General features: G+C 42.9%; 1 protein-coding gene across 3 annotated transcripts; it reads left to right on the top strand.

Annotated features, from left to right (window-relative positions):
- The first annotated feature begins 702 nt into the window (after positions 1 to 702).
- On the top strand, positions 703 to 16016 carry LOC107661167 (spermatogenesis-associated serine-rich protein 2-like). Of its 3 annotated transcripts, none has more exons than XM_016450634.1 (14): positions 703 to 846; positions 3323 to 3371; positions 7720 to 7799; positions 7923 to 8031; positions 8255 to 8304; positions 8419 to 8653; positions 8740 to 8919; positions 10360 to 10495; positions 11702 to 11760; positions 13417 to 13526; positions 13836 to 13938; positions 14219 to 14376; positions 14455 to 14720; positions 15996 to 16016. In XM_016450634.1, the coding sequence occupies exons 2-13, from the start codon at positions 3347 to 3349 to the stop codon at positions 14701 to 14703; spliced, it is 1494 nt and encodes a 497-aa protein (XP_016306120.1). In that variant the 5' UTR covers positions 703 to 846; positions 3323 to 3346; the 3' UTR covers positions 14704 to 14720; positions 15996 to 16016. The 3 variants fall into 3 exon arrangements, with proteins under 3 accessions (XP_016306120.1, XP_016306119.1, XP_016306122.1); XM_016450633.1 differs by lacking the exon at positions 703 to 846 and adding an exon at positions 1084 to 1222; XM_016450636.1 differs by lacking the exon at positions 703 to 846 and adding an exon at positions 1933 to 1957.
- The last annotated feature ends 1991 nt before the right edge of the window (positions 16017 to 18007 follow it).

Raw genomic sequence — 18007 nt, 5'->3', positions numbered from 1 at the left:
AATAATAAGAGCACAAGTATAGATCTGGAACTTCTTTAAGTCTGTCTAAATATCATTTAGTAATTGCAATGTCTTGTGGTCCATATCCTTTCCTCAGGAAGGTGTGATAGACACTGATTAATAATGTAACATAAAAATACTATACATATTTATATATTTTGCTATTGTATTGTGGAGTGACACTTTCATAAACTTTTCTATACCCCTCTGATTATATAATGGTAAATATTACAATATCATAGCACAACAAGAGTGATCAGCAATAATGATAAGCCTAATACTCACAATGAAAATAATAAGGTCATATAGATCATAACACAGTCTCAGAGGTAAGAAGTGGATTATCCTTCACCTGAAATGTTTGTCTTTTCATCCTGAAATGCGAGGCAAATGTTGGATCACAATAATTAAGAACCACAGTTTGCACAAATCCCTTCACTCGATTGGGATGTTCCTTTATTCTGGAGGGCAAGGCCAGTGACTGTAACATTGAGCATATTTTGCAGTATTAAACACGTATTTATACCGATTTCATCAGGCTCCGAAAATTCTTCACAAAGAACACAAAGAATGGCCTTCTCAGCTGCCATAGCTGCAACTCTTGCGTCATCAGAACAGAGTTCAACGCACCAGTTTCCGTTTAAAACACGTTTTGCACCGTTTTGTCGGAGCTGAACGCAGCCCTGTTCTCGCGCTCCTGCTTTCCCGCATTCACATCACTTCCGGCTTATCTGCCAACCCAAGGCTCAAGGTTCAGGCCTGAGGATGCTGAGCAGCAGAGGAACTCAACAGAGCCGTTCATTCATGACATCAGATTTAGGATGGGCTCGAGACTAGCTGTTTGCAGTAAGACTGTGGTTAACAATACTTCATAAGACTTTCAAGTGTTGCTCTACAACATGAATTGAATTCTGAACAGTTTTTGGAATCGTTCTGCACGAGGCCCTTCAGCTCATAAAAGTTCCTTCTGCACGGGCGTTTAATTGTCAGCATGTCCCATTTGTTACATATTTTAACTTTTAATGAACTGTTCTCTGTGGCTCAGCCGCCGCGCGTGCGGATATAAAGCAGGGCGGAAGTGAGGGGCGCGCGCTGGTCGAGCGGAAGTGACGCGTGAGCCGGCTGAAAGAAAAGAGACGTTCGCGCACAAGCGATCACGCAATAGTCAAATAAAAGAGCGAACGCTGCGCTGCGCGTGCCGCGGATTCCTGCTGCTCTTCAGGTAAGACGCTTCGCTCCGTGGCTCTCGCGATCCCCCATGAACGCGGCTGCGCGCGTGATGCTAACGCGAACAAAAACACTCAGCGGCCCGTTTGCAGCGGCGAGAGTCGTGTACAACGCTTTGTGCGGTTGTTTTCATCCGTGCGTCGTTTTGTGTGCGTTGCTCTCGGTTAGCATACATTAGCTCCGCGGCTAGCGGAGGCGTTGCTAAGATACTGCCACATAGCAGCGCGCCGCAGTGTGATTGATATCATAAACGCTCGCCTCGTTTCACGCGCGTTATTATTAACTCGTTCGGGAGCGAATCACGGATCTCTGAGCGTCGCGGCAGAAACGCACCCAGATTCAGGACTACATCGCCATCGCTCGCAGCAGTCAAACGCGTCTCGGAGCGCTCTGGATGAGCGTTTTGACGCGTGTCGATCATTAGCGCGCGTCACGTGCGCAGTGCCACATCAGCGCGCTCTTCCTGCCGGGATTCGGTTCGCTTCCTGTCCCGGTGGCCCACTTCCAGACGGGAACACAGCGGCGCTTTGTCCGGCTCCAGTTCAGCCTCTTTTCTTCTCACCTTTTCATCGCGCAGCTCGTGTTACGCGTCTTATCGCCGCATGATCCGCGGAACCGGCTGAGCAGGAACTCTGCGCGGATGGATCCGGTTCCGAGGCGCGCAGCGGCGAATCACCGCTGGAATATTCCGGGTGCATAACAGATGCGAGCGCCGCGCGCCTCCTCTTTGGTAAACAGCTGCTCGGTGTTCCGGTCAGGTTAAATATAGCCCGTGAATGCGGCTTTACCTGTTTGACGGCGCACAGGTGCGCGATGTGCCGACGCCCGCGTGACGTTCCGGTGCGTTCCGCCGGCGGGGAACGGGCGTGTGTGTATGCGTGCGTCAGTCCGAGCGCGTACGTGTTTGTGTAGTTTAAGTTTCTTTTTCCTGAGAGCGACGCTGTGGTTATTGGGCTCATAAAGGAGCCGGTCTTGTCCGGGCGGAGGCGGAACGCGCGCGGCTCTCGGGGACAACGGCTGAGGTGCTCGCTGTGATTCAGTCAGATGTGTTTTCTGTGACGGGCTTTAGAGGAACACACGCACTGAAAGCGCACTTCAGTTTCTTACGGATTCATCAGGTCGTTTCAGTTCGGCTGTGTTCAGACAGAGAGTGCAAGTGTAGATGTGGAGGTTTGTCCTCGCGTGACAGACAGCAGCGCAGAAAGAGACGCAGATCACTGCTGGCCTGCAGGAGTAATTAATTATTACACGCAGTCATTAATGATGCTGGAGTGAGAGTTAAAGTGATGCTGCTGGGTTCTTAATCTCAGAGTGGGCAACAGTTTTGCATCTGGATACTTTAGCTCGGGCGAGGGCCCGGTGTTAGTGTATAATGTTGTAAGTTAGGCTTGGTTGGATTAACTAAACAAATGTAAGGTATTGTAAAGTTTGCACTGCAAAGGCGGCACAGAAGCGCTTCTGAAGTGGCATTTAGGCATCTTTACACAGACTCAGAGGTGGCTTATGCATTCACAGTAATTCCCGCTGTATGCTTTGACGCTAGGGCTGAGCAGGCATCATGTAATCTGGCTTTAATGCAGCATTGTGTATTTACACTGAAATTTGTGCAGCCTTAACTTGGTTGTGTAAGGATGCAACTAGTGATTAAAATCATTCTTCCTTTAGCTGCCATAACATCTAGAATATAACTTTAAATAAAATGTTGGGTAATATTTTTTAAAAATCTTAAATGTGTATTTGTATGCGAATGTATATATTTTTCATTTCTAAAGGAAAGGCTGGTTCTTCAGTGACGTTTCACACGGTTTCTCTTCTCGTGTGATAGAGCGAGATAAACCATCTTTAGTAACCATCGCTTCACTTCTGGGCACTTTAATGAGCGACTAACGCAAATACTGACTAAATGTCCGTCGGCGTTACCGTCTCACCGCAGTATGTTTCCATGAGCTTCAGTGAAATTCAATCAGCATCATTTTACATCAGTGCCTTTCTCTCCATCTCAGTGTTCATGTTTTGAGATTTGACCTGTTTTAAGTAATTACAGTCTTGATTACAATGGCGGGTGTTAAACTTCAGATATTTTCTGTTCCTGCAGAATTGCGACTGACTGAAGAGGAGGATGGCGAGGAAGAGCGGTTATAAAGGTGAGCGATCTCCAAATACGATTCGGTTCATATGGCTTCAGTAATACTGAGTATCAGTAATATTATCTCCATACTTATTCTGATGAAGTAAACATAGGGAATGTCTCATGTTGCGATAATGCTAAAAGTTTAGACCTCGTGCCAGTTTCACTCCTCTTTAGCGTCTGGAGGGCAGCTGCTTGTGTGTGTGTGAACAGATAATCTGTCGTATTGGAGTAATGGCACGAGTGATTATAAAGGCAGCGCTTTTTGCTCACTTTCTGTTTATAACCCACTCACAGTTTGAATAAGTTATATTTTTCATTGCACTAGATACACACTGCTACGTTTGGCAGCCGTATTAAATTCAGGATTTAAGAACCGGACAGAAAAATCGGATTCAGAACATCATGGTAGATCTGGGCGTTTTTCTTCATGTTTCTTTGTTTTACAGTGAACTTTGTTGTTGGAACAACTTGAACTGCTTTTGCACTTTTTCTGTAATTTAATTCATTTGTTTTTAAATCTTTGTATGTTTAAATAAGTATGTATGTTGTTCCTGAGCAAATGCTTTCATGGCAGTGACAGAGTAATTTAAGTAGTTTTGTTACATTTGAGACTTTGATTCTGTTGTTAGAAACCTGAGAACACGAAAGCGCCGTTAGCATCGTTTGTGTTCGTAGTTTGAGGTCTGTTTCTGAAGCAGAAGTGCTCTGCTGTTCAGTGCGACTCTTCATCTGAATGCTCGAGGACTGCTGATCTTTGGGCTTTTAGTCTTTGGTAGAAGCACAAATCATGTCAAAGACCAGACTACTTTTGATGAAACGTTTCTTTAACGCTTCTGGTGCAGTTGAGTCGCTCAGTCCGCAGTCTCTGGTTTAGTTTGCCAAATGAAATCTTTGGATTTTCATGACTTTGCAGATCGCTGAACTCTGATCGAGGAGCTGGAAGCAGCAGAACTGTGAGCATCTTCAGCAGCCTTTGACCTGATTAAACCGCTCCTCGCTGCGTCGCGTGTCTTTATGGCTGATATTTCTGCCGTCTCGTCAGTTTCACCGCTCGAGAGCTTGAGAAATGTTGCTCGGAGGGAGATCCACGCACAGATGCTTTCCCGCGACGGAGAACTATTGTGAGTTAACCTGGAGTAATGGAAACCAGTAGGGCTGCACAATTAATTTAATTTCTAATCGTGATTACAATTACGGATGCCACAATTATGTAAAGGCACAAGAGTCCACTTAAATTATTTTGCACTTAAGATGTTTTTTTTCTTTCTACAGGTTGTTTTTTTTTCCATTTTTTAAATTTTAGTTTTAGTATAACATTATAACACCATGCATATTTTACTTTTTTTATTTAAAGAAGAAACCAAATCAATGTATAGTTGATATTTGAGGCATAATTCTATAGAAAAGCAATACGTTTTTCAGGAAGAGTGTTTTCAGCTTATTTTCATATTAAATATGGCATGCAGTTGCTTCAAACAATGATATAAAGCTATTCAAGACATCATTCAATGTTGATTGTGATAATCGTAATTATTAATCACAATTACAATGGAATAATTGACATCTATGATTTTTGTCATTATGGTGCAGCCGTGGAAAGTAGATAGCGTAGTTTGGATAAATCCAGTCAAAGTGACGTACAGTGACTCACGCTGCAGCTTCACAGATTCCTGTGAGAATTAACATGAAAATCTGCTCCGCTAACTTCTGCTGATAGTAAACCTGCGGTCGGTTATCTGGTTATCTTGCAGATCGGCTGGGCCTTCAGTCAGAATCTGTTGTTCTTTATCAGACGCCTCACCTGTATCATGTGACAGGAAGTTCAGACTGGATGTTCATGTGTAGTTTGAGGGCTCATGGGTAACGATCATCCTTTAGTCACTGATCTGGGAACTGCTGTCAGATCATGTCCTTTCTGCTGTGAGATGATGTGACCGAAGCTCTGGACGTCGTGAAGAGAGATTGGGCAGGAATGTTATGGTAGATTCATTCTGAATGAAGAGAGATGATGGCCCTTACCAAACAATCTCTCTGTATAACACCTGTACGAGCCGTCTAATATTCACGGATTGATTGTGTATTTTATTTTTCTAGTTTCGTAAAGCAGCCTGCACCAGCACAGACAGAAATGCACTTTTAAGCGCTGCTGGATGAGGGACAGAAGTCACATTTGTCTGAGAGTTTAGTGTTTGATTACATTCTGTCCAGCGCTGCTCTTGAAGCATGATATCGCCTCACTGAAGCGTGAATTATGGGAAACCGTAAGCATTTGCCACTTCACAGACCGACTGTAATTCAGATCGATGTGCTAGTTTGCTCTAAAAAAATATACTATAAGGGTCATTATGGTAATTCTGACTCCCTGTGCAGTTAGAGATGGAAAGGACAAACATACTGGAAATTAGGGGTGGGGGGGAAATCGATACAGCATAGTATCGCGATATTTTCCGCGGCAATACTGTATCGATACTAGAGCCCGACCGATATATTGTTTTGCCGATATTATCGGCCGATATGAGCCTGTCGCCGATATATCGGTATCGGCGAATATGCCACCAATATGTAGGGCTGGGTATCGAGTTCGATACTTTTTAGGCACCGACCGAATTGCCTCGATACCATCGAGTATCTAAAAACGTCTCGTCGTTCGGTACCAAATTTCGATACCTAAGGGGTTAATCTAATCACCGTCAGTGAGCCAATAAAGGCCCGGGTATACTTCACTTTCCGCGTTCCGTCTCGCGCTCAGCCGTGTCCGCACAGCTTTCAAAGTATACTCAACCGCGGATGAGTGCAGACGGACGAGCTCAACACAGGCGCTCTTAGAGATGTGGCGCACACGTGAGGCTGTAGTGTAGTGTAGTTTACACTGGTGCGTTTATGTTTTAAAATGAAAATGATCCTCGTATAAGTACAAGCTAGAAAGAGAAGGAATAAATAAAGAGAGAAATAGGCAGAAAACGAAATATTCCTTCCTAGCAGCAAGTAACACTTCCAACAGCAGATCTATAAACAAGTATTATGCAGGACACTCACGTGCAGCCGTCTGTCTCTTCTGTTGACTAATCGCTTGAATAATAATAATAATAATAATAATAATAATATATGTCGCGGCGCATCGCGCCCCGCCCTGCCCCGCAGTGTTCAGCGCGCACTCCTCGTCATCCTCGTCACTGCGCGATACACACACACATATACACACACACACACAAAGAAAAACAAGTAGATGGAATAGAAAAAATAGAAAGCTAGTGTTTGTTTGTTTTTTGTTTAAAAAAAAAATATATATATATATAGCTAAAGTAGAATTAAAATAGAATAGAGAGTGCTAGAGTTAGAGGGTCAAATAAAGATGGAACAGATGTGTTTTTAGTCGTTTCTTGAAGATGGCTAGGACTCAGCTGCTGGGATTGAGTTGGGCAGGTCATTCCACCAGGAGGGAACAGTTAATGTAAAAGTCTGTGAAAGTGATTTTGAGCCTCTTTGGGATGAACAATAAAGCGACGTTCACTTGCAGAACGCAAGCTTCTAGAGGCACATAACTCTGAAGTAATGAATTTAGGTAAATGGGTGCAGAGCCAGTGGTGGTTTTGTAGGCAAACGTTAATGCATTGAATTTAATGTGAATAAATTGCAATATATCGCAGAATATCGCAATATATTTAAAATCGCAATAATATTGTATCGTGACACAAGTATCGTGATAATATCGTATCGTGAGGCCTCTGGTGATTCCCACCCCTACTGAAAATGAATGTAAAAAATAAACTAAACGACAAATAAAGATATGAAGATAAATCAGACGTAACGTCAGGCAGTGTGGAGTGATAAGAGAATGTTTGAGTGCTTCATTTGTCTCAGTGCGGTTCTGATTTCTGCAAACGTATAATAGAGAGTTTGACCTTCAGTAACGATCACGTCTGTTGCTTAATTAGTGGTCTGCGTTACTACAAACTGGGAAACAAACCATACAGTGGATTCGTACTGTAATGCTGCTCTAAACTGAGTAATGTTTTTATTTTGTGCCTGAAAGTTAAGCTATTAGACCACTTTAAAGTGGAATTGTGATTATATTTGCCTCTGTTCTAGTTTTACTGCTAGTGGAATTGAGGAGAGCTGTTTCTAGAGACTTCATTTAGTGTGCTAGTTTTTCTGAATGTAATAACCAATCCTGAAATGAGGTCTGTGCGATCGTTCCCCATTCTGCTGCTGTCTCTCTCTGGCTCTTCTCTTGACCTACATATTTTTGGAGAAAAGCTTTAACCAAGATCCTCTGCCAAGACTTTCTGCGCTGTTGAAGTCAAGTTTCAGAACTGAACACGTGGAAATCTCTCTGTCTCTCCTCCCTCCTCTTTCTCCAGATGTGTCCGGAGTGGTGTTCGACACGCACTCGAAAATGGTCATGTCTCAAGGAGGATCGTTCGAGAAGATGAAGGAAAAGGTACACATGGCTTTTCTTCCGTTGTCTGGCTGTTAATGATGGTGATGTGCTCTTTATGTCAGTGCTTTTACTCTTTCCTGTGAATCTCGGGCTCGACTCACTCAATGTTTTGGCTCTCGCCAGATAAACGCCGTGCGAGCCGTGGTTCCCAACAAGAGCAATAATGAGATCGCTCTGGTGCTGCAGCACTTCGAGAACAGCGTGGATCGAGCGGTGCAGGCGTTTGTGGAAGGTACAAACACACACAGACACTTTTAAAAAGGTTTTTAAACATCTTATTTAGTTTTACTTTTAATGAACTAAACCATGAATATAGCCATAGAAGCTGGCAAAGAAAAGGGAAAGAAACAAACACACACACACCCAGTGCCCTCATGCAGGTCTCATAGGAGGCAGTGTGTGTGTCCCGTGTGTGACGTGACTGTAACCTCGGGGTGTGTGTGTGTGTGTGTCAGGCGGGGCTGTGGAGATCCTGAAGGAGTGGAATGTCACTGGGAAAAAGAAGGTGAGGGAACAAGCTTCACCAAACATGCAGTTTAAATGTGTGTCTGTGACCCGAGTTGAGTAATGAATGTTTTAAAGGTTTAACTGTTGCTTGCGTTCGCTCTGTTGCTCACAGCCCAAGAAGAAAAAGAAGCCGAAAGCACAAACAGACATTCCCACAGACTCTACTCCTGCTGAATCGACTCCAGACGCTGAGTGTCAGGAAGCTGTTAATGGTTTCCATGCCAACGGTTCAGCAGCGGCTGATGGTGATTCGCTGGATTCTCTGAGCGAGCAGCTGGACTCCGCCTCCCTGGACGCCGCGGAGCTCGACTTAGAAACTGCTGCCCCTGAGGTTTCAGAGGCCACAGGTGTGTTTGAGGAGAGCAGGTGATGCCCTTCAGGTGTTTGAGCGGTGATTAGGGGTTTAACTCCGCCCTTCTTTCCTCTGCTGCAGGTGGAGGCGTGGCATCCACATCAAGCCCCGCCCCTCAGCCCAGCACCAATAACGGAGAGCGACAGAACCATCACAGAACCAGTAACAAGTCTCAAGCCAAGCCTGTTTCCAGCTCCCATAATCCCTCTGTGCCCGTTCTGTCCAGCGACACACAGCGAGGTCCTGCCGGCAGAAAGATGGGTAAGAGTTTCTGTATCGTCATGAGACTGATCGGTCTGCGTTCGTCTCCCTGTCTGCTTCACACATGACCGAAGACTAAATTAACGTCTGTGTGGCACGGAGTAGAGGTCTTCCAGCCGTTTCATTGGCTGCTTAAATAAAAGGAAAGTTAAACTTATGTGACCGTGGGTTAGCGTGATCGGCCTGTTATTCATGTTACAATAAAGAAAAATACTATTTTAATGTTTGATTCTTTGAGGAAAATCATGATTGCAAATTTACTTTGTACTTGAAATTGTATTTTTTTCTATTGTAAATGTAAAAGTTTTTCGGTTTATCAGAACTCAAGTAAAATACAGATACCCCAAAATAATGCTCAAGAAAAATAGTGAAGTACTGTTATTAAAATATTTTACATTGCATTTCACGTCAGCAATCGCACGGACCACAGGAGAGCCGACAGAAACATCAGTACAGAGAGTCTGAGCTTCCTGAGATCGGTTCTTGTTTTAATCATAAACTCATTCAAGTTCATTTTGATCAATTTCTCAGAAAACAAGATCGTGTATAAATGTCTTGATTCAAGAATCTTTAGACATTTGCACTGCAAAACAGGACAAAAATACTGAGGAAGAACAGCACTTTTTGCAGTGTACAGGAGAAGTTATCATTTGTTTTGTCAAACTTTGAAGTGTTGCAAAAACAAGACATTTACATTTAGAGACCTTATTGATGAATTGATTTTCATTAAATTTATCCCTTAAATTTTCTTCACTTGGTCTTAAAGGTCTTGAATCTACCGTCATAAAACCTGCAGAGACACTGGAGTGTTAAATTTAAAGTGAAAAACCTGCTGTGAGAGAGACTGTTGTGTAGCTGGAGTCAAGTTAATGTAAAGCATTAATTTCATAACCTTTATAATTGTTCAGATGAGTGACTTTACGTTTGCATGACTGAAAGCTATTTGACCTCGTCTACTGTTTATTTTAACGCTGACGCTTGTTTTTACAAGGGATTGAAGCTTAAATTTATAAGCTATATTAAGATTAAAGGATTACTTCTCACTGTCATTGTGTGCCTTTTAATATGTACTGTAAAAGTGAATGGAAAATGAGAGCAGCATTATCCTTTTTTGTTCCAGGGAAAGTCATGCGTTTCACATAAATGCTCCTTAAGTACTGCTGTGAATTAGGATTGACAGAAATTGTGACAGGAAAAGACACACATTTTACATTACATTGCATTGTCGTCATCATCATGAGGCTTTTAAACACTGGTGAAGGAGGAACACTGCTTTCAAGAGATGTACATTAGTGAAAAGTGTGTCCAAACCTCTGACTGGTCCCAGATGTTTAATTCTGTGCGGGACCCGATGGCTGGAGGTTTTGGGGCTCATGCACTGTTAAAAGTGCTTGTGTGTTTACGAGACGCTTTGTGGAGATCTAGTGTTTGTTTTCTCAGGGCCTAACGTTGATCGCTCCGTGAAGGACCTGCAGCGATGTGCAGCGTCACTGTCCCGCTATAGAGTCGTGGTGAGAGACGAGATGGACTCCTCTATCAAGAGCATGAAGCAGACGTTTGCTGAGCTGCAAAGCTGGTAACTCACTCACTCACTCACTCACTCACTCACTCACTCATGGACTCCTCTATCAAGAGCATGAAGCAGACGTTTGCTGAGCTGCAAAGCTGGTAACTCACTCACTCACTCACTCACTCACTCACTCACTCACTCACTCACTCACTCACTCACTCACTCACTCACTCACTCACTCACTCACTCACTCACTCACTCACTCACTCACTCACTCACTCACTCACTCACTCACTCACTCACTCACTCACACACACACACACCGATAAACGCAGTCACACGCACTCATGTTTGTGTCTTAGTGAGGACATTGCATAAACTCATTGATTTTCTATCAGGTTAATGGTATTTTCTATAAGCTTTCTGGCTATATTGTCTGAACTGAGCTGGATGATGACATCACTGAATCAATGATGAACTGACTTTAACTAGAAAATTGAGTGTCTTCCATTGTCCTTGTGCATTATTGACACTATTTTTCTGTTTGACACTGTAAAGCTGCTTTGACACAATCAGTATTGTATAAAGCGCTGTAGAAATAAAGCTGACTTGACATGACTAACCCTAAGTCCTAACCTTAAACTTACCCATGAAACAAACATGTGCACAACACTAGATTTACATCAACATCATCTTTTAGCTGATTTATAAGCCTTTTGAACTGGTTAGGACCAGTCAAATGTCTCAAAGGATTTCACTTTTGGCCCTCACAAGTATAGTCAAAACAAGTGTACACACACACAAACACACACACACACTTAATGCTGTCACAGTTAGGCGTTTGGGCCTTAAAGGTGCAATCAGTAGTTCTTTGGCTTAGCATTAGCATTGCCATTCTTGTATTTTAAGTACCGTTACCGCAATGGTGTTAAATGGTCTCTGAGTTTTATGTAAAGTACAGTGAAAGCACTATTGAGTCTTCATCTCATGTGAATGTACACCATTCAGATGACATTTAAATCGGCACCAAACTACTGAATGCACCGTTTAATAAATCATTTGCCTATATTTTGCTTGGAATCATGTAATAAATCAGGCTTATATGATTAGTTAACATATTAAAATCAGGAAAAGGACAAAAAACATTTAACCATGATCATAATACAGATTAGAAAATCAAAACTCAAGCACTTTAGTCATCTGAGTGAATAATCTCAGTGTTTATTCAGCATGAGATGGGTTTGTCTCTAACGGTTCCTGTTCTCTGTTCAGTCTCATGGATCGAGAGGTGACGCTGCTCACTGAGATGGACAAAGTCAAAGCCGAAGCCAGTGAGTAGAGCGACAGCACAGCTACACACACAGAATCAGTCCGTCTGTCGTTCAGACTTCAGATCCTCACCACAGGGCCGGCCCTAGGCAAGGTTTTAGCTGGTGCCCCTTGTATCGCAGCCAATTCCCCCACCGATCATTCACACAGAAACTGCATAGCTTTATGACATAAAACAAATTACATATGAAATAAATATGACAGTTGCACAATAAATAAATAAACTGACAATAACTCTGCTAGCTATTTAAGGCAGCTACAATACTAACATTTAAATCTTAATTTCTTCATTTCAGACATTCATAAATTTAGGAATACACTGATCTTAACTTTTCATGGCAGAATCCAATACAGATTTTTAATGTATTTTATTTAAGCAAAAGACAAGAAAGAATGAAAATATAAGTGCATGAACAATATGGTTAGTTGCTTCATTAGCCTATGTTTTGATCTAAATTAAACTATGATTTCACATCCTGAAGCAAAAACAGTCTGACTTTAGCTTTGTGAAATTAGGCTACACAAAACATAAACAGCAGATGGGCTAAATGAAAATGCTAATTCACTCTCTGCCAGCAGGTGGCGCATAAGGAACAGCAGTGATGCATTGCTTCCTTGATTACCGCTGTAAACACTAAATGCATTATTATACAGAGGCAAGATGAAAGGAAAATGCCATCTAAACTGTTTCTTAAGACAGTCCGTTCCCCTCAGAGATACATTCATGCTTCACGCATTGTGAACAGTGAGCTTGCTCTGCCTGCTAATGTATTCTCCTCTTTGAGTTTGCAGACTCTGAAATAAATAAACAAAAACCGTCCGGTTCCGATTTATGGTCGATCGGTGCATCTCTGCTCAAATTCAAATATTAAACTGCTTTTATTTTGGTGGTTTGCCAGCAAATAAATAATGCGCTGCATGTTTCAGAGTGAAGCGCTGCGTGTCATGGGCTGCACTCGAACACATTACCCGCTTCTCTGAAAACTGCAGAACATTGGTATTTTTATATTAAATCGCAACCTTCGCGATATGACTAAGGCATTAAGCTATAATGCGATATAAATTATATTTTAATATATAGTGCACCCCTAATTAAAATATTTAAAAAAAATTAAAAAAAAAACATTTGGGCGCCCCTAGCCTTTGCCTATGTGACGGGCCGGCCCTGCCACCCCATTCTTTTCCCAGTGACAGTGCAATGTGCATGTCAAAAATTAATGGCACTGGAATGGGATGAGTGCTTAAATTAAATGAAGTCAACTCTGTTTTGACAAGAACTTTTTACTCTTATAAGGAGAACATCAGAGGCCATTGTCTGTCAACTGGACAAAACAAATGGGTCTTAAAATGTTTTACAGAAATCAAACAAGATATTTAATAACTCAAGTATGGTGTTCACCATGAAAAAAGCCAAAGAAGCCGACACTGCATTAAAACAAACCCAGTGTCATTGTTTTCATGCTGGCGCTTCTTGGACGTTACCTCGCCTGTCCAAAGCAGCGGCGTCTGTGTATGTCCAAATAAACCGCATTTAATGCAGACTGGCTCAGAATCATGTGTGTCATTGAGCGGAGGGAGACTCCCAATACAGTCACTGAGAGATCACTGTGTGTTCATGCTGTTTGGTGAGGCTGATCAGGCCTGTGTTTCTGTGACAGTGGCGATTCTGGATGGCCGTCAGAAAAGAGCAGAGGAGCTGAGGAGACTGGCTGACAAATCAGCATCACTGACAGAGGAGCAGCTCGCTGAACTACGGGCTGACATCAAGGTACACACACACGCTCTCTCACGCACTCTCTCACGCACTCTCTCTCTCGCGCACGCACTCTCTCTCGCGCACGCACTCTCTCTCGCGCACGCACTCTCTCTCGCGCACGCACGCTCTCTCGCGCACGCACTCTCTCTCGCGCACGCACTCTCTCTCGCGCACGCACTCTCTCTCGCGCACGCACTCTCTCTCGCGCACGCACTCTCTCACACACGCACTCTCTCACACACGCACACACACTCACTCACACAGCAGTGACCATGTAAATCATCACGCTTCATTTACTGCTGTCTAATGCTCTCTCTCCAGCACTTTGTCAGTGAGCGCAAGTATGACGAGGATCTTGGTAAAGCTGTGAAATTCTCCCATGAACTGGAGCCTCTGAAGTGCAGCATCATGTCATTTGGATCAGGTGGGTCAATGAACGGGAACAGTGTTGCCAGAGTCACGGTTTTCCCGCACAACTGGGCTGTTTTGAAAATGCAGTTGCGAGGAAAAATGAGAGAGCCGAGGGTTGAGTTTTTTTGGGCTACTTATATAATGTACCATGAAAAACAAATTTGATATAGCATTTTAATCTGCTCAATATTGATATGGGCTGGGACCTGGCAACCCTGATCATAACTGTGTTTGTTCCATATAAACGGACACGCGAAGTGTTGAGATGACTGATCGTCTCTGTCTGTCTGTAGTGTATCATCCTCAGACGGGCTACTCCAGCCGTTCTCGTTGTAGCTCCACCTCTTCCTCGGTCACAGGCTCCACCCCTGCCAAAGCCCCGCCTCCCTCTGAGCTCCAGCATCCTCAGGCCTCTGCTTACACGGGCCGTCCCAGCGTGCCACACAAACAGGTGATCAATCGCATGCGCTCGTGTACCGCGGCAGTCGTGTGCTCCTGCTGAACTGACCTTTGTCTCTCTGCCTTGCAGATTTTCCAGGGCAACCGGCGCATCATTCACGGTTACCAGGGCAATCAGCGATATAACGGAAACACGCATGCCGAGCGAAACCCCAGCCGAAGCAGCTACCGCTATCAGGGAGAGCGCGGTCACCAGAGCGACCTCAACTCTCAGCCGACCAATAGCGCGAGAGGCTCCTCCCACTCCTCAGGCTATCGCTCAGATCGACCCGCCCACAACGGGCTTCCACAGAGGCAGCCGCGGACGCACGGCCCGTGATGCCCCACACGCACACAGCTGTCCAATGAAGAGAAAGTCAAGTTTACATCAGTTGAGCTGCGGCTCGACTTCTGCTCTTCACTCTTCTGTCTTGCTCTTCTTTCACACCTGTCTGTCACATTAGAGTTCAGTGTTAGTCTCAGTAGTTCCTGTGGTGAGTGTTTGCTCGTGGGCTTCCTCTTTCAAACGGTCAGAGTCGAGGAAAGCGATTCTCAGATGATCAACACTAAGGCGGCAGGCAGAGTTTGTTCTAGTGGGCTGCGAGTAGTTTGTTTTAGTTAGTCACGTTGTCATCGATTGAAGCCAGTGTGTGCTAAAGCACGAGTCTTCACGCTCACGATATACCTCACATTCATCCGCTCTCAAGGCCTCATTTCACACTGCGCTGTTCTTCTGCGCTCAACGTCAGCTTCCTTTAGCCTTTCTGAAAGACTCCGTTTGGAAAGCATCTGCGCTTACGTTTGCATGCTGGGATATCAGATTGACAAACGTCTGTGTGTTTGATCAGGAAAGCTCTTCTGTCTGGATTGTTTTGCTGACATTTAATCTGTCTGTGTCTCTTTTATTTCTGAAAGCTTGATGTCATGATGATCAGCACTCTTCTCTGCTCAATCCTGTATATATGTAAACTATATGTATAATGTTTTGTAGCCTCCGGCCATGTATGTAGTGTGATTTTTAGTTCTCTGATTGAACTCTGTTATCAAGCAACTTCTGTTCTTCCTTGTATATGGAGAGAGAGAGAAACTCGTTTGGTTTTTTTTTTTCCCCCAAAATGATCTGAGACCGCTGTAATCAAGTGCCTTCAGTCATGTGCTTTCACCGTCTCGTTCCTTCTGCTCCGGTGTGGACCAAAGACGTCAGATGCCGTCGCCTGCTCCTGTCATGCGAACTGCACTAGCAAACACTCCATGTCTTTCTCGCTAAATGGCCTACTTGCTTTTCCTTTATTATAAATAAAGAAGGATTGGTAGCAAATGCTGAAACTGTTTGCAGACTGTTTTTCTCAGTTGTCATGTTTTTGCTGTTGGTCAGAAAATGGTGACATTCATGATGAAATATTTTGTTTGAAGCTGGTCTTGTGCTGATTTTTCTGGCCAAGATCACTGAGATTTGTAAATCGAACCACTCTTAACTAGTACTCTTGATCTTTGAGGTCAGAACTGAATCCTGACTGTAGTGCCATTTGCTTTAGACAGAATGTTTTGTGATGTTCTGACTTCATTACAGTCAAACATCAAATGCCACTCTGTCAGGAACACAAGCTGCTTCTTTAGCAATTTACTGGCTCTCACACACACACACACACAGGTTTTCATGTTTTATGGGCTCATTCCATAGGTGTATTGGTTTTTATACTGTACAAACCAGTGCTCTGGGGATCGAACACCCACAGTAAAAACATATATGCCCCATTAATTTGAAGTCATAGCTTAGTGTGTGCGCGCATAATATTTCTTATAGAAGCTGTTGATGTGCTTTATATTAATTTCTAGTGATTTAAGCTCAGTTTTTGTAACTGAAGATCGGGAGAAATGTGAATTATTCGTTGGATTTTAACTAATCAGAGTCAGAGTAGCTTTGTCATTCCAGCTCTGTACAGTTAGCATACAGTGAAACGAGACCGCGTTTCTCCAGGACCAAGGTGCTACATAGACAAAAACACAGAGAACAGGACTACAAAGAAATTAAACTGGACATAATTAAATTATATTAAATAGGCTAAGTAAAAAGTTAAGAACTAAGAAGACTAAAAAAAAAAAGTACTAAGAGAAAAAAAAGAACTGACTATAAAATAAGAACTGTAAACGTTTAACACAGACTACATAAAGTGCATGTGTGCATACTGAGAGAACCGTGCAGACAGCAAAAATGTGCAAAATTGTTTGTGTGGAGGTAGACAATAGATTGGGATGTGTGTGAGAGTGGTTCAAATCAGTCCAGTGTGTGAATGAGTTCTTATCCCCTCAGTCATCTGGAGTTGAGGAGACTGATGGCTTGGGGGAAGAAGCGGTCACGCAATCTGACTGTGAGGGCCCGAATCCTTCTGTACCTCCTGTCAGATGGGTGAAGATTATTCGTTGGATTTTAACTAATCAGAGTCAGAGTAGCTTTGTCATTCCAGCTCTGTACAGTTAGCATACAGTGAAACGAGACCGCGTTTCTCCAGGACCAAGGTGCTACATAGACAAAAACACAGAGAACAGGACTACAAAGAAATTAAACTGGACATAATTAAATTATATTAAATAGGCTAAGTAAAAAGTTAAGAACTAAGAAGACTAAAAAAAAAAAGTACTAAGAGAAAAAAAAGAACTGACTATAAAATAAGAACTGTAAACGTTTAACACAGACTACATAAAGTGCATGTGTGCATACTGAGAGAACCGTGCAGACAGCAAAAATGTGCAAAATTGTTTGTGTGGAGGTAGACAATAGATTGGGATGTGTGTGAGAGTGGTTCAAATCAGTCCAGTGTGTGAATGAGTTCTTATCCCCACAGTCCTCTGGAGTTGAGGAGTCTGATGGCTTGGGGGAAGAAGCTGTCACGCAATCTGACTGTGAGGGCCCGAATGCTTCTGTTCCTCCTGCCAGATGGCAGGAGGGTGAAAAGTTTAAGAAAGGGGTGTGTGGGGTCGCCCGCAATGCTGATGGCTTTACGAGTACAGCGTGTGGTGTAAATGTCTGAGATAGAGGGAAGAGGGACACCGATGATCTTCTCAGCTGTCCTCACTATCCGCTGCAGGGTCTTGCGATCTGTGATGGTGCAGTTACCAAACCAGACAGTGATACAGTTGCTCAGGATCATTAAGTAAGAATGATCATTAAGAATGTCAAAATGTTTTAAGTTATCTAGAGCTGAATTAAAAAAAGTATGCATTTCTAGCCAATCGTAATAATATTTCTTATAGAAGCTGTCGATATGCTTTATATTAATTTCTTGTAATTTAGCTCCGTTTTTTGTAACTGAAGATCGGGTGAAATGTGAATTATTCGTTGGATTTTAACTAATCGTTAAGTAAGAATGTCAAAATGTTGTGTTATTTTTTTATGTAGAGCTGGATTTTAAAAAGTATGCTTTTCAATTGTAATTTAAAGCTTAGTATACATAATATTTTTCTTAGAAGCTGTCAATATGTTTTATACGATTTTTTGTGTCTGTCTTGTGTCTGTGTTTGTAACTTGTGTCTTGTGTCCGTTTTGAGAATCTGGAGCAATATAATTATTTGTTCTATTCTAGCTAATCGTTAATTGAGAATATTATGTTTAAGTCAAGTCAAGTCACCTTTATTTATATAGTGCT

This window comes from Sinocyclocheilus anshuiensis, unplaced genomic scaffold (assembly GCF_001515605.1).
Source record: "Sinocyclocheilus anshuiensis isolate Anshui unplaced genomic scaffold, SAMN03320099.WGS_v1.1 scaffold2373, whole genome shotgun sequence".
NCBI lineage: Eukaryota > Metazoa > Chordata > Actinopteri > Cypriniformes > Cyprinidae > Sinocyclocheilus > Sinocyclocheilus anshuiensis.
This window is presented reverse-complemented; position numbering and strand designations above follow the sequence as displayed.

Bases quoted from the DNA above. Each gene is read 5' to 3' on its own strand.
- LOC107661167 (XM_016450634.1), top strand. From the start codon at position 3,347: ATGGCGAGGAAGAGCGGTTATAAAG. The intron at 3,372-7,719 runs GTGAGCGATCTC...CTCTTTCTCCAG, and splicing joins GAGGAAGAGCGGTTATAAAG to ATGTGTCCGGAGTGGTGTTC. The intron at 13,527-13,835 runs GTACACACACAC...CTCTCTCTCCAG, and splicing joins AACTACGGGCTGACATCAAG to CACTTTGTCAGTGAGCGCAA.